This window comes from Scardinius erythrophthalmus, assembly GCF_964197995.2.
Source record: "Scardinius erythrophthalmus genome assembly, chromosome: 7".
In the NCBI taxonomy this organism is placed as follows: Eukaryota; Metazoa; Chordata; class Actinopteri; order Cypriniformes; family Leuciscidae; genus Scardinius; species Scardinius erythrophthalmus.
The window spans coordinates 17,367,763-17,384,361 of record NC_138227.1 but is presented as its reverse complement, the minus strand read 5'-3'; the positions used below and the strand labels follow the sequence as shown (position 1 = coordinate 17,384,361).

At 37.0% G+C, this 16,599-nt stretch overlaps 3 protein-coding genes across 3 annotated transcripts; all 3 read right to left on the bottom strand.

Annotated features, from left to right (window-relative positions):
• Positions 1 to 2,249: 2,249 nt before the first annotated feature.
• Positions 2,250 to 11,878, bottom strand: LOC308693724 (neurogranin-like; the record flags this gene model as incomplete). The annotated part of the gene is made up of 3 exons (XM_081370821.1): positions 11,756 to 11,878; positions 9,601 to 9,799; positions 2,250 to 2,260 (listed from the first exon to the last, which is right to left on the bottom strand). The coding sequence occupies exons 1-3, from the start codon at positions 11,768 to 11,770 to the stop codon at positions 2,250 to 2,252; spliced, it is 225 nt and encodes a 74-aa protein (XP_081226947.1). The 5' UTR covers positions 11,771 to 11,878.
• A 317-nt stretch (positions 11,879 to 12,195) lies between these two features.
• On the bottom strand, positions 12,196 to 15,414 carry LOC308693723 (uncharacterized protein; the record flags this gene model as incomplete). Its single annotated transcript, XM_081370820.1, has 2 exons — positions 12,196 to 12,349; positions 13,981 to 15,414. The coding sequence occupies 2 exons, from the start codon at positions 15,412 to 15,414 to the stop codon at positions 12,347 to 12,349; spliced, it is 1,437 nt and encodes a 478-aa protein (XP_081226946.1). The 3' UTR covers positions 12,196 to 12,346.
• Positions 15,415 to 15,775: 361 nt separating this feature from the next.
• On the bottom strand, positions 15,776 to 16,398 carry LOC308693722 (sperm surface protein Sp17-like; the record flags this gene model as incomplete). The annotated part of the gene is made up of 3 exons (XM_081370819.1): positions 15,776 to 15,787; positions 15,976 to 16,046; positions 16,245 to 16,398. The coding sequence occupies 3 exons, from the start codon at positions 16,396 to 16,398 to the stop codon at positions 15,776 to 15,778; spliced, it is 237 nt and encodes a 78-aa protein (XP_081226945.1).
• Positions 16,399 to 16,599: the final 201 nt, after the last annotated feature.

Sequence of the window (16,599 nt, the reverse complement as noted above, 5' to 3'; positions counted from 1 at the left end):
TGTGTGCTTTGCTCGCTTTATAAGCTTCAATCTCCACAGTGATTATTTTCAGGGCCCCTTTGTGTGTGTGCATTTGTGCATGTGTGTGCTTGTCTCCTCTGTAAAGACACTAGGATGAGTGTGAGATGGTTGGAGACATGTGTTTTGTAGTTATATCTGTTACGTGAGCAGTCAAGTATTAGAGCGTATTTGTGTGACATGATATGAGCATCCACAGTGGCGTTCAAAAGCAAGATGCAATGACATATTTTGTCAAAATTGAGTTGCGAATGAAATTGGGGCTCTTAGACAAAGGCATTTTAAAATAGCTGCAAGGAGCTGCTAGGAGAAGAGTGTAAAAGTTTATTTTATTGACGGCCTTTAATTTATATTTCTATTCCGGTTTATACATCAATGGGAAGATACAGTGTCCACTTAATAGAAAATAAATGTATGTAGCTATGATCAGATTTTAAAACTGAAATAAAATAAAAAGACTGTTAAGTCTAAGTCATTGGTAGATAATTCAGTATAGACGTTTCAGTGGCAGCCATTAAGTCAATAAGTCAAATCAGTCAATATAAAATTTAACAAAGATATGGTCTCAAGTCCTTAATTTTAATGAGGGTTCAAGGAGGGCTAATTCAAACACTTGATGTATAGTTTACAAAATGAATGAAAGGAGAACTTTTTTGAAGCTGCTATACAACTACTCAAGGACAAGTGCTCAGGTTGAGCACTTAAAAAAAACAAAAAAAAAACACCCTACTTCACCAACCCCTAATCAGGCCCTCCCACATGAGCACATTGTAAGCCCCATATATCTTTGACCCACCAGGCCATTACGGATGAAAAGAGGACCTACAGGTTGCTAAGGCATCAGTCTTGAGCGAAAAGGCCTTTATGCACAAGAGTTAGATGGTTTTGTTTAAAACAATTCCTAGAGACATTTCAAAATGGATCTAGATTGCCAGTTTCAAATGTATTTATTTTAATAATTAAATAATTAGAGCAATACAATATAATATTATGTTCCAATATTCAATTAATTTTATAATAAGTATATTTTAAAGGGTTAGTTCACTCAAAAAAAGAAAATTCTGTGATTAATTACCCTCATGTCGTTCCATATGCGTAAGATATTCGTTCATCCTCGGAACACATGAAGATATTTTTTAAGAAGTCTGAGAGCTTTCTGCCCCTCCATTGACAGCTACGCAACTGCCACATCAGTGCTGTATCATCAGACATCAGGTAGTAAGACATCATAAAAGTAAAATCCTAAACGTGCTTTGTTTGCGCACAAAAATATAATTTACCACTTCATTTACTAAATAATCTACAACGCGCTCTCACACAACAACATCTGCTCTCGCGTCAACACAACGCATGCACACACGTGTTCACGACGCATGCGTGTTGTGTTGACACGTGAACAGAGATTCATATTTAGTAAATAAAGTTAAAAAAAATTATATATATATATTCGCAAACAAAGCACTTGCATTGCTACGTACAATTGGGGCTAAACCACTGGAGTCACATCATGAATTACTTTGATGTCTACCTTTCTGTGCCTTGAGTTGAAAATGACTGTAAGTGGAAGGGCAGAAATCTCTAAGATCGGGTTTGGAACGACATGAGGGTGAGTATTTGCAGAATTTTCATTTTGGGTGAATTCCAACCATTTAACCTTAATTATTTTTTTAATAAATTTAATTATTTAATAATTGTATTTGTTTGTGTTTTAACTCTTCGTTGTAACAATTGTTTCCACTGCTGAAAAGAAAAAATGTGCCAGGAATTGTGGCCTAGCCATCACATGTCTGTCTGGGAGCTGATGTCATGTCTTGCAGAGGTCAGCAGCTGTGGTGGTCACAGACCCCACAGACAGAAAGAAATATTCACAATGAGTGTAGCAGAAAACCCTATGTAGCCTACATAAATATAGAAAAAAATGAAAGGCTTTAGTATGAATGCTTAAAGTTTTAAAAGGAGCTTGTTAATGCCGATTATGAGCAATAGTGATGCTAGTAGCAAACACAGCTATTGTTTAGCACACAATTAAAACATTTCAATTACAACAGATGGCGTTTCTGATAATAGGAGAGCTAAAATTGATGATCCAAACTGGGTATTTGAAATGTTAGCCTCCCACGTAGCAGATTATGTATGCAAAATGGCAAAGAATGTCAGAACGAAAAAGCTTTTTAATGGAACATACAATCTGTTATCCTCAAGGGCCTCCTCTGTTCTTGGTGATCAAAGCTTTAGTACGGCTCTGAGACACAAACATACTCACACAAAGCTTGGAATTAGCCTTTGTCCTCTAGAGGATAAAAGTCTTTCCCGGACTCTCTCATCTTTGTGAGGAAATCTGTCAAGTAGAATCAGTGGGAACATCCAAGGTCAATAGTGCACTGAAAGCATGAAAGATCCTCGCACACGTCTCTGCTGGAGAATATCCTCTTGAAGCTATAGTGCACATGCACTGGACTTCATGAGACATGAGAACATTTAACGAGAAAAGAACTTTTAAGTTCCCCCGAGAAACTTTGCATTCACTCGTAAAACATACAAGATATTTGTGGTGCTTTTTGATGTTTGCCAGCTCCTGGACCATATGCTTTTGTTATATTATTGTATATATATATATATATATATATATATCTATTAATTAACTATTAATTATTACTCATTTAATTATAAGTTTTAACTATTTCTGTAACTATCATTTCCTGTTAAGAATAATCACAAGTGTTTTTTTTATATTATATTATATACTATTATGGTATTTATTAATAATTAGCTTTTATTTTAATATTTTCAGTTTTCAAGTTTAGTTCCTTTTAGTAAATGTATGTGCTTTTATATTTTTATTATTCTTATTTCAGTTGGCATTTTAATAATTTTAGGGCTTCAACTTAAACCTATTGTATTTCAGTTAGTTTGGAAGGCAACTTTACATTTAAGATTATATTTTATCTAATATTTATAGGCCTGGTTTCACAGACAAAGCCAGGATTAGGCTTTAGTTCAATTAGGACATTTCAGTAGCTTTTATAAATGTGCCTTAGAAAAAAAAAATTCTTGAGACAAAACAATGGCAGTGACATATTTTAAGATATATCAGTGCAAGTTGCTTTCAGTTAAAACAGCTCAAACATGCATTTTAGTCCAGGAATAGGCTTAAGTCTTGTCTGTGAAACCAGGAGATCACTTTCAGTTTAGTAAAAAAAAAAAAAAAATATATATATATATAGATACAGTAGATTAAGCATTGATATGCGTTTGTTTCTGCATGGTAAACTTGTTATACACAGGCTCCCTCTACTGGAGGTTTTGATGTTATGCTACTGTGAAATACAAAAGAGCCAATTAAGCACAAAAACTGAACAGTTCGAAGAGTTTTGAGATTAAAACAGATTTTTATATGTGGAGAGTAGTCTAATTTCAGCGTCAATCCACGACTGATATGCTATGAGATTCTACAGATGTAGCAGCCAGCCAGTGCTAATGCTAACTGCACATGTTTCTGAGGCAAAACAGTAACTGGCTTTAACAATTATGCAAATCCACTCTCCTTTTTTTGTGTTAAAACACACGCACACATTTTCAAGTGTAATTCGATCTTTCACAGGCTATAAATACATAATATGTGTGTGTTGTGCAGGTTAGCTGAATGTTTTTGGCGGTATGGCAGCTGTCAGATCGGCGTTGTCAGCGGCAGTCTGTTGAGGGCAGGAATCATGGGACACACAGCAGCAGTCTGAGAGAGAACTGTCTTATGGCACTTTGTGTTGCCATAGGCAACCTGTAAAAATCCTGTTAGGAGACTGTAAGTCCTGGAGCCAGTGACAGAATTAATTCTGGGGAGGTTACATTGGAGCCCCATAAAGCTGAGGCCTGTGTGCGGAGGAGGGAATGTGGGCGACTGAGTTCAAGCGATCATTTCTCACCCGGGGAGGAAGAAAAGTTGAGCCACACAAAGAAATGACAATTATGGCAGGTCTTTGTTGCTGTGCGGAGGACATCTTGTCCAGTTTTTCCTCCTGCCTATGCAAGTTTAGAAATGTTAAAAGTCAGTAGGCTAGCCTACGAAAATTGATCGAAAGCCACTTGATTTGAGGAAATCAACTTCATTAAGTTACTGTAGGCCACACAACATCAAATGTAATCAGTCACTGTGAAATATTAAAGGGGAGGGGACCTATTATGCAAAATTCACTTTTACATGGTGTTTGAACATAAATGTCTGTCCCCAGTGTGTGTACACAACCACCATATTATGGGAAAAATCCACCCACTCCTTTTTTAATCCACATAAATCATAAGCAGTGTCTCCGAATAAGCCGTTTGCAGTTTCTATGCAATGTGACGTCACATTACACAGGTCCCACACATGACATGCCATGTTTATCTCCTTGCCAGAGCATTAAACAGCAGCATTTAAGTAAGAAATGTATTCTCATTAAAGCTACTAACGTTATTCAATCAAGAGCACTGAGTGATTTTCTGTTTTTCTTTTGTTTTATTTACATTAACAGCATATATAGCAGAAGGCACTGTATATTACACTGCTTTCACTTTAATACACAGATCTAATATAGGCTAAACATGCGATTTCTTTACTTGCTGTTTACGTCAAAGTTCACAGACATAACTGACTGTTTATGTGAACTTTGTGTGTTTTTAACACAACCTTGTGTGTATTTCACAGTTTAAGAGCAATAAGACGTGAAAGAGAACTTAGTTTAACATCTAGCTTTCTGTGAGCGTGCCTCAGAAAACCATATATCAGAAGTTAGACTGATATGGCTTTAAAACGCATGCATGCAGATAATTAACTTACATGATATTGAAGAACTGCAATGTCACATGAGCGTGACCGTGATAGAGATAATTATTCTACAATATAAATAATAATCAAAACCAAACAGATGTTTTTTTAGTTCTTGGCAGAGTAGGCACGAGCTAAAGGCACAGCACTATTCTGGAAAGCTGGGTGGGAGCAGCAGCTCATTTGCATTTAAAGATACATGCACGAAAACAACTTGCGTTTTTCTTTCCCACTCAAAAATGGGCATTTACAACATGGTATAGTAAATAATCTATGGGGTATTTTGAGCTGAAACTTCAGACACATTCTGGGGACACCTGAGACTTATATTAGCCTACATCTTGTAAAAAGGGGCATAACAGGTCCCCTTTAAAACATTCAAAGCAGGATTTATGAAGTCACTTTAGTATGGAGAATGTGATTCGTTGTGTGTGATAAATGCCCACATCAGCTGAGACACAAGATTAACGGTGTGCCGTATGTCTTTAATTATGAAGCGCAGTACACAGTCTAATTAAGTGCAGCTCTTTATGTAATGGCTGAGTGATTAACATTGTCATGGAGAAATAGATTCACTATTTATGTTCTCAAACCGCTTAAAGGGTTAGTTCACCCAAAAATGAAAATTATGTCATTAATGACTCACCCTCATGTCGTTCCAAGCCCGTAAGACCTCCGTTCATCTTCGGAACACAGTTTAAGATATTTTAGATTTAGTCTGAGAGCTTTCTGTTCCTCCATTGAAAGTCAATGGACGGCATACTGTCCATGTCCAGAAAGGCAGTACAGACATCATCAAAGTAGTCCATGTGACATCAGTGGCTCAATCTTAAGTTTATCAAGCGACGAGAATACTTTTTGTGCGCAAAAAGTAAACAAAAATAACGACTTTATTCCACTATTCATTTCCTTCTCTCTGGGCCTCGAGTGAGTTCACGTAGTGTTTTTGCGTAGCGCGTCTGTGTTGTACGTCACACGCATCACACATGACCAGCGTCGGCCAATAGTGAGCCTACGTGTGACGTACAACACAGACACGCTGCGCAAAAACACTACGTGAACTCACTTGAGGCCCAGAGAGAAGGAAATGAATAGTGGCATATAGTCGTTATTTTTGTTTACTTTTTGCGCACAAAAAGTATTCTCGTCGCTTGATAAACTTAAGATTGAGCCACTGATGTCACATGGACTACTTTGATGATGTCTGTACTGCCTTTCTGGACATGGACAGTATGCCGTCCATTGACTTTCAATGGAGGAACAGAAAGCTCTCGGACTAAATCTAAAATATCTTAAACTGTGTTCCGAAGATGAACGGAGGTCTTACGGGCTTGGAACGACATGAGGGTGAGTCATTAATGACATAATTTTCATTTTTGGGTGAACTAACCCTTTAATCTTAAAGGGATTGTTCACCTTATTCAAATTCGCTCATTTACTCACCCTTATGTCGTTTTATTCTTGTATGAGTTAATTCTGTGTGACACAAAATAAGATATTTTTTCATAAACTTACAATCAATACTGGAGAAGTAAAAGCACATTCACATTCTGTATCTTTATATGCATTTTTAAAAAATGGGCTCTCCCCCCCCCCCATACAAAAAAGGCTTATATATATATATATATATATATATATATATATATATATATATATAATTTTTTTTTTGATTGAAATAAAACTAAACTGAAAATTATAAATATTAGATAAAATACATGTAAAGTTGCCTTCTAAACTAACTGAAATAAAATAGGTTTACATTGAAGTGCTAAAATTACTAAAACTGAAATAAGAATAATAAAAATAACAGACCAAAAAACATAAGATTATTCACTGAAAAAAAAAAACCCCACCCTAATATTGTATGGTTGATTCTTAAGTATAGAAATGCACAATTCGTGAGAGAAACTGACCAAATTGCATATTCACTGATTCTGATTCATTCTGACACTGATTCATTATTAGTATTAACCTTTTTTTTTTTACTGGACCTTTTTGTATTATTTTCTTAATAAAATAATGCTTCATGTGTATTATAAACATTTTATCGAGATGGCCTTTAGTCGCGAATATAATCACAACATAGGCTACTGTAGCACCATCTCACATATCTTACTGTTTACTTATTATACATCAAATGATGTTATCAAACAATATTTCTTTGAGAGTTCTTTCGTTATAGCTTTGCTACATGCACATTTATCAGAAAATAAGTAAACAGTGTAATGTTAATGTAAAGTTATGCTATTATAGCCATAAGCCTAAATGCTGATTTGATTGGGCATGTGGCATTTTGACCTTGATAAATGACTGTCCAGGTCTCATTAGCACAGCCTTCCAGCTGTGAGCCCTCCAGCGAGATGCTCCAGCAGGACTAATGAGACTGATGTGTAGGATCATATTTCAATTTCTGCTGTTTATATATAACTGTCTGTTTGTTATCAGACTCTTCAAAAGACTAATGATCAGCCCCTGACTGCAAATCATTTTCAATGCATGCAACACACATTTCTGAGCTTTTATTCGCTTTTCAACTGATACAGAGCTCGATGCTGATGTCAACATGCAAGGTGATCTTAGCTATCACTCATTAAGCTGTTAACTCAATTTCTATACTTCTAATGATATGCACTACCTTAAAGGAAGAATAAATCATTTTACAAATTAAAGTAAATTGAAATAAGTCGATCTAGCCATGCCATATGCTGCTTTGGAAGCTCTGATTTCAACATATTACAGGGTGCAAACCAAACAAACAGTCAACACAATTATAAACAACTGATAACATTCCATTTCATGACAATAAACTAATTGAACATCTTATCGTGATAGTGGCTACATGGTCAAATCAAGGCAATCATAAACATACAACCACAGAAAAGGAATATCAAGTAACAAAAAATGATAAAACTCAATCATGATGCATTATTTTAAGTCTACTTGACTGTCTGACTGAAGAAGCCTGTGTTAAATTCTCGTACAAATATCAGATATACAGTATACAGATGCCTTTTGTGGGATGCAAAATCATGCTGGAGCAGAAATTCACCCAGACTGGATAAGAAGCAGAAAATAGAGAAAGAGTTCACACATCAGACATATCCAGCCTAATTTCACTACTTTTGTCGACAAAAAAAGAAAGAAAAAAAATCCCTGGAGAAAGCGTCCTATATGTCATCCACCTTGAGAAAGGTCTTCATTGCTCTGGACCAGATGTGGCATCTATCTCTACTCCGTCTGTTCCCCCTGCTTGCAAAACACACACTTTTATTAGGTTTACAGTACAATATTTTTTTGTAGATTTCCATTACAAATATCTAAAAAAATATATATCTAAAAGAATACACTCATAACTATAAAGGTTCCAAAAAAGGGGGTTTACCCAGTGATGGCATACAGTAGAAGAACCATTTTCGCTTCCTCAAAGAACCTTTCAGTGAACAGATCTTAAAAGATGTTTTTCTTGTTTTAAGCATAAACTCAGTTCATTTTGAGAAGAAAGCAAGATTTAATAGTAAAAGTAAATGTATCTGTATAGGAAAACAAGACAAAATTACTGAGTAAGAAAATATTTTGTTGCAGTGCTTGATAGCTTGCCATTCATCACAAAATATATGTGACAAAGCTTTACTTATTGATGTATTTTGCCAGAATATGAGTGGATCTTTTTGTCGGAGTAAAACAGAGCACAGCCTCATTTCGGCGATGCAGATGCACCTGAGGATATAAATAACACTTCCATACATAAAATGCTTAGCAACCGAGAACTGGGTTGATGTTGCTCGGGAAAGGCCTAAATTCGGCACAGAGGTGGGGTAGAGTGGAGCGGCACAGCTGAAGGAGAGATATTTGGGCCCGGCTGGAGTTTGGAAGGACACCTTCATTCTCATTGCTTGCCCCACTTTTTTCATCAAATGGCCAGATTTGCTTAGTTCCTCCTCAAAGGATGACGCAGATGAAGATAGTTCAGATGGAAGCTTTGGTGTGAGAATATCAACGGCCTTTCCATCAGCGCTGGCCTATTTGTTGCTTCAAATTAGAATCTCAACACATCTCTGGGGATCAACCAATCGAGAACCATTTGCATATTTACTGAGCGGAGGGAAACTTTTTGTGCAGAACAAAACACATTACCCCAAAGAAAATTGAAAGGGGGATAAATCTGCGCAAGGCTTTAATATTGAGTCCTGGAACTGTGGAGGCTTAAGCCACCCACAAAAGAAATTAGATTTGAAAGATCTGTCTCAACAAACTGAGATAATAGAGAATACAGAGTGACTCTGTGGACTCCATTGGCTGTCTGTAAATCGGTGAAACGGCCGCAATCTTTTAACAATCAGGGAAAATGATAGATGTGCTCATTAATAATTACTTGATTAAGAAAATTATTATCCAAAGCACTCAGAGGGTAATTAAAAAGCACACTTGTGCATGTCTTATGTTTACTCAGTATAAAGATATGACTCATTAAACACAACTGATGGATATTTCATTTCCATTTTTGATTTTTTTTTGTATATGCTACAGTGGTCTGGTCACAATACTTTCATCTTTTTTATTCTAAATCTTTGGTACACATTACAGAAAAAGGGTTAACCAACATACTCTTGAACTCTCATTAAAGTTCAAAGCTCTAATTGTTAACTTCAGATCTCAAAGCCAAATTCTGCAAGGATCTGTGTGGGTTTTTAAGTGTCTTGCCAAGCTGAGTTGGATCAAGATAGCTGGCGACCTCTGCACCATGTGGGATGGCTCTTTGACTGTTGGGGACAGTGACTGACCTGAGTCCCCTTGGCTGCCGTTGAGGGCCTCACCACTGCTGCTCACCTCCTCATTGGGCTTTTCCCCAGGTTTCATCTTCTTCCGGGTCATATGACCACGGAAGCCGGCCTGGATTTTGGCGGCCGCCTTATTGGCCTCTGGGTCATCCAATGGGATGTCCATGATGTCCTCTTCCTCTTGTGGCTGGCTGCATTCCTCCTACCAGGGATGAACAATAATTTCAGCAGGGGTGTATTGCATATTGATTTTGCTCTTTCATAATATGAATCAGAATCCACTGAGATCTTATATACCACCCTAGTGGGTTTAGCATGATGTATCTCATGCCCATCTTAGCCCCCTTGCAATGAATCACTATCCATCAGCTCTACAGAAACTTCTTTTAGGACCAGCTTCTCCTGCACATCTACAATCACCAACTAAATGATCATGTTGGATTATCAAAATAACCTTTCAGTGACCAGTTTTTAAAAGAACCATTTCTTTCTTAATTAGAAGAAAAATTGAATAATCTGAAGAACCCTTTTCCACTATAAAGCACCTTTTGTGAAACGGAAAGGGTCCATACATTTTTGTTAAACAGAAAGTTGTTCATGGAACCATACAGATGGCAACAAAGAACCTGTGAGAAACCTATTACCTGTACCTAATGAAAATAAAATTAACAGAAATGTACTAAAACAACCACCTTGATGCAAAGACCAACTGTGACCAGCTTTCTGCGCTCTGTGAAGCATGTAATCGCACATCATTAAAGAGTGTGTGGTGGGTTGTGATGTTATTTGTCTCTTTATGTCTTCCTGAAGCTGTGAAACCACATGCTTTCTCCCACAACAACCAACATAGCATATGTAAAATGGCTCAGCAGAGGCTGGTTGGCAGTCTTTAAACAGCTTGTGTGAAGAAGATGAGCAGAAGTCCATTGTAAAACCCTGTCCACCCACTTTTGAACTAAGAATCAGCTTCTTTTCATATTAACCAAGCATTTTGCCAAAATGCTCTTACATGGCCACATGCAGAGGCGTTCCGCAATCCCCTATAAATAAGCATCTGTTCATTTTACTGCTTCCTCATGACTGTGTATGATTACCCATGGATCACCTCTAATGAAACTGTGCAGTCACAAGCCTTTCCCATGTCTATACCAGTCCACTTAAATGATATGATGAAAGATTTGTCATATGCATAAACAGCAAGCAGAAATTGTTGAGGTCTCAGCACAAGGACCTCTTAAGCCCACATATTTGTTAATTGTTGACACCAATCCATGCACAATAACTAAATTCATTTTGTTTTTCACTATTATAATAATGGCACTTTATAATGCCAATTTCTGTCCAAACAGGATAAAACTTTGCAAAGTTTTGTGACAACTGGCCAGTTAACCTCATTAAAGTCTGCTGAAAGCTGATTGGCAGCAGATGACAGACACATTTTAAAAATATGCAAATGTGCTCACGACCAAACATGACATACAAAACAAGAAAAATCATACATAGATTTAGCCTACTAAAATTAATTAAAATTACTTACTCTATTATGAGATTATAGCCACACCCTACGTTCTTTACTAGGTTTAGGCAACCATGTTTAATTGAATTCAACATAGTTTTGATTAATATTGGTGATACGACTACTTAAAAAATTAACTATTTGGCTTTTTTTTTATTATGGCAAATCCAATATAGCCATTGGAAATAAATTGAAATAAATAAATAAATCTGGATAGCTATAGCGCCACCATAATAATAACAAAACAGAGAAAATGTGGGATCTTTTGAACCCTAATAGCTAAAGCATAAAACTGTATAGAGCTAATTCATATGCTTATAGCCTACTTTTCAAGGCATGAAATGTAAACGGTTAAAAAGTGTGAAATGATAATGAGCACAAAATATGCATAAAGACATAAACCCACAAAACCGTTCATTTTTTTTGGAAACGAACTGGACTTTTACTGGACATGAAATTTACCGCCATTAAATAAAGTTCCAAAACAAACACGTATCTGCAAAATAAGTTTAACGTTACTATTTCCTAAACAAGCACGGAAAAGGTTAAAGGATGTCTCAATGTACCACTCATTCATTATCAAACGAATGTTTAATATTAATTAAATACTTAAAAAAAAGAAAGAAAGTTGTCAGTACTTACGACATGACAATCCATGACGCGCAATTACAGACGCTGATAAACGTGTTTTCGTCTCGTGCAAGTGCAACAGAGCGTAAACCTCCTCACAGGGCAAAATACCTTGGTCGAATACTCCTCTCCTCCAACTATCCTTATAATTTGTCTTTTAGGGTGGGAGGAGAGAGAGAGAGAGAGAGAGAGAGAGAGAGAGAGAGAGAGAGAGAGAGAGAGAGAGAGAGAGAGAGAGAGAGAACGAACGAACGCGTGCGCGAGAGCGCACGAGCATCATCATTTTGACACCACTGACAGGTCGGTCTTTACTCATTGCAAATATTTTGTTTAATGTTTTCGTTTACAGCGCCATTATTCTCACTTTCCTGTAACCTGCTACCAAAAGGATCAGAGATTCTTGGTTTAGCCTTGCAGTGGAAAAAAAAAGAGATAGAAAAGGGACACACCATGGTCTACACCAATTTTATTGCATTACTTCTAATATGCACAGTCCAAAATATTGCTGAGGGCTATCATCATAAACTGAGAAAATGCTAGAAGCAGCCCCTCCACATCTCAGTCAGTCCCACACAGTCCGTGCCTCCTCCACCCTGTGGCAATTTACTGTAGAGTAAGACAAACAGACAGTAAATCCATTGCCCTTTATTTCTCTAGAACAGTGCTCCATCTCCTGCCTCCTACCCTACCAAGATTAAAGAGAGAACATGCAGCTCTGTGCTGTAATGCTATCACTTCTCTTTTCTTGGCATCTGTTGGATGTGTAAGGCTGGGAGCTAATAAAGTCGGTTCACAGAGCATGGAAGTGTTAAAACAAGAGTTTCCTAGAAGAAGATGAGGTGACTTTACAGTCGTGCCAGAGATTGATGATAGCCATGAATATTGTTCCTGAAAATAGAAACTACATGATTCCCTTGCCCCTCCTACAGCATATAAAGTCATTGGACAAGAGTTGATATAGGTCAGGTTAGATGACCTACATTGGAGTGAGCGGAAGAGAGCATTGCTTTAGTGCGTGTCTCTAATTAACCCCTACACAACTTGAAACACTGCACTTCGGACCGAGGATTGAAAAGTGAAGCAGTTAATTGGGTGCATACAGTATAATGTTTCTTTGGAAACATCACACAACTCCAAAATCTAGATCAGTTTCTCCCTCGGATAACTGGTCGGTAAAATGTTTCCATGGAAACACCACCAAATCTGTCTCCTTCGAACCCCTTTAAATAAGCATATGGATTTTGTTCTGACCTCTTGGTAAAAGATCTAAACTTCTTTTTGAACATCTCTTTATGAAATGTTGCAAACATTTCTTTAAGTTTATGCATAGTGTTTATATGATGTAAGATGTATGTATAGTTTGAGCTTTTTTTTTTTACTCTTGCGGTCTTGTACTCACCAGCTGGACTATTTCAGGACATCTTCAATCACTGTTCTCCAGAGAGGAACAGAGCCATGCTGTTGATCAGACATGTCCTTGAAGATTTTATTTTTACTTATTAACTTGGGACAATAAAAGGAACAGTCTGCATCCAAGTTAAGGATGACGTAGGACTGTTTGATTGTGGCAAAAATCATAATCATGATTATTTTGGTAAATATTAAAGGAATAGTTCACCGAAAAATGAAATTTATCCCATACTTTATTCACTCTCAAGCCCTCCTAGGTGTATATGCCTTTCTTCGTTCAGCCAAACATTATCTGAGTTATATTATAGCATTGTACTGGCATTGAATAGCACATCCATCATAAAAGTAATCCAAGCCTTTGCCGAAAGCCAGTGATTATAGTTTATAAAGTTTTAAATATGGATATTTTTCTTACAAAAACTCATTGCTTCACTTCACTGGAATAGTATGGATGGATGGATGCGCTTTTTGGAGGCTTAAGATCATGTTGATTTAACACTATTACTCAGTGAGTTTGGAAACATCCTGCATTTATTGGAAAAAAAGTTTTAATTGTATTATTAAAGTCTTATTGAGAGTGGCTTTCCTCGAACTTTAAATCTAGAAAACCAGAAAAACAAATAAAATAAAAATGTAACAATGAAATTTAATAAAATAAAAATAAATTAGATAAAAATAAATAAGATCATTGTTGATGGAGTGCACTTCCACAGCCTACTGAAAACTATTAAACATTTAGGGAGGAGCGAAAGCACACAGCTGTAAATCAAATCAATTTTTTTTTTTATCAAATGGGAAGGGAGTAAAAGAAAAGAAAAAAAATGTACCTTTGGTTCACTGCTGTCAGGATTCTCCAGGTTCTCACTTTCAAGTGTTGATTCCTGGCTTTTATCTCTTTGCTCCTCCAACTGATCTGCATCATTCTCAGTCTGTTCTTCATCGATAACCTCTGTTTCTCTCTCTAAAGGCCTGGGCTCAGCTTCTTCAGCTTTCTTTGGTTCAGTATCATGGGTTCCATCATCCTCCTCATCCTCAGTTTTCACCATATTTTGCTGAGGTTTGTTTGAAATGTCTGGATCTATCTCTTCAGCATCACAGCCATCACTGTCAAGATCACTCCCTTCATTTACATTCTCTGTGTTTAGATCTTTCTCAGAAGCTTCCATTGCATCATTGTTTAAAATTTCATTGCTTATCATATCCTCTGTTACTTCCGATTCACTGTTGTTTAGTTGGGAAACTTGCTTTGGGGTTTCTAAAAGGTCTTCCTCAATTGCATCAATATATTTAGATGTACTCTGTTCATCAGGAACCTGATGGTCAGCTTCATCTAGAACATCTATGACTTCACTTTTACTGTCATTTGTTTCATCACCGAAGTCTTTCATTTCCATCAGTGATTTACTATTGATATCAGATGTGGAATCAGCTACATCTTCTACAAAGTCATTGGTGCTGCTGTACTCATGATTGGACTCTTCCTGATCTTCATTGTCTGGTAAGTCATCATTTTCTTCAATATGTTCCTCTGATTCCTGCCCTGCTTCGACTGCACTTTCAGAAACATCTTTTTCAATTGTACTTTTTGATGAATCCTCTACATAAGCCTGCTCAGTGCTCTTTTTCTCAGAGTCAGTGTCTTCTAATAAAGCATCAACCATTTCTGAGACTCCCTGTTCAGCATCTTCAATATGGCCATCATCATCAGACATTTCATTTAATGGTTTGCCTACATCTTGCTCAATATGTGAAGGGGTTTCAACAAAAGATTCTTCTTGTGATTCCGACTGTTCTCCATTCGGAGACGATGGATTTGGACTTCCCAGGACTCTGTTGGCCTCAGTAGATTCAGATGGGTGGCTTATCTCTTCAGCACATACATCCACATTTGCTAGACCACCAAAAGCAGGCAGAGGTGTAGGCTCAAGTTCGGATCTGCAGATATCAGTACCTGCAGCTTCTTTTGCGACCTCTTCATCTTTCATTAGGCCTACCTCTGATGTTTGTTCTGGAATCCCACTGGGGTCCTTCAGCTCTTGAGCACATATATCAACATCTGCTGTTCCCACATAGGGAATATCTGCAGCAGGTTTGTGTTCCCTCTCACTGGATTCCTCATGGAGCTTCTTTTCTAACTCATATTTTTGCTTTATTTCAGTGTCCTCTGAATTTTTAGTTTTGAGGTCTTTTAATGCAGAACGTTGGGTTTCATTGTTTCCAAAAGTTTCAAAACGGCCAGTGTTGTTTCTGAAAATTGACATGTAAGCAAAATTGACATTATATGCAACAGTGATTAATAATACAAGTAAATAAAAGCACAAACAAGTACAACAGGAGTAATAAATGAATCCTTATGTACAACCCAGATGCATATCTGTGCTCTGACACTACAATCAATCGTCGAGAGCCGCCCTCGGCTTGATCAAATGATCGAAGCCCTGCCTCAGAGATGGAAAGCCACCCGCAGAGCTTCATCCTGCTATAATGTTTTAAACCTGCTGCACTGCAAGAATGTACAACCAGAATAAAGGAAATCAAACCAAAACAAGTTTTACTGTCTAAATTTTCATCTAAAATCTCACTCTGTCTTCACTTAAGTCTGTCTTCATTTCGATTCTTCTCTCATCTGGAGAACTGTTAGGGAGAGTGAAAGAGTGAAATCACATTTTCTAATCCACACACCTTGTATTTATTTGAGGTAAAACGGAGTTTCCTTGTATTGATGTGCCCTGTTTTGAAAAGAACAAACAACACATGCATGTTAGAAGGAATAACTGTAAAATAATCTAAAGGTTAAGAGTTTTGTCTTATTTTTTAGATACCTTAAATGAGTGATTATTGTAGAACCTATCTTCCATCTTTGCACCCCACTCTGCTGGATCAAGGCCACTTTCTGGAACAAAACACATTCATTATGTTCAAGCATGCATTGACTATATAGATTTAATAAAAGTAGCCATTGCAAACAAAATTATTTCTGCCTAGGACAAAGACATACTGTGTAAGCCAGCAATGACTAACTCAATATGAGTAACTCATATATTATCAAACACTATTAAACATCAGGATCCAAGGAAACCATCTCAGTCACCTTCTCTGGCTTTAAGAAGCTCTGTGAAGTAGAGAGCAGCAAAGGTAGGGATGTCTCCAGGCTGGTCTCTCAACACTTCTCTGGCCAGACCCTCCAATAAATTCCCAAAACCTTTAGGGATCCGCAGGTTTGTGTTGGAGAAGGGAACAGACATCTTGTACAGCACTTCAAGTCTGAATTGTATGAATAAGTAAAAAAATAGGGAAAATACACATTCATTAACCATTAATGTTGTTGACAGGCTAATTTACTATTAATTTCCCACAAAATAATGTAATACAATTATTTAGTATAATTTCATCCAGGTGTTTCGTTTTACTGCATAACAGCATAAGTTACACATATTGGCATTGAC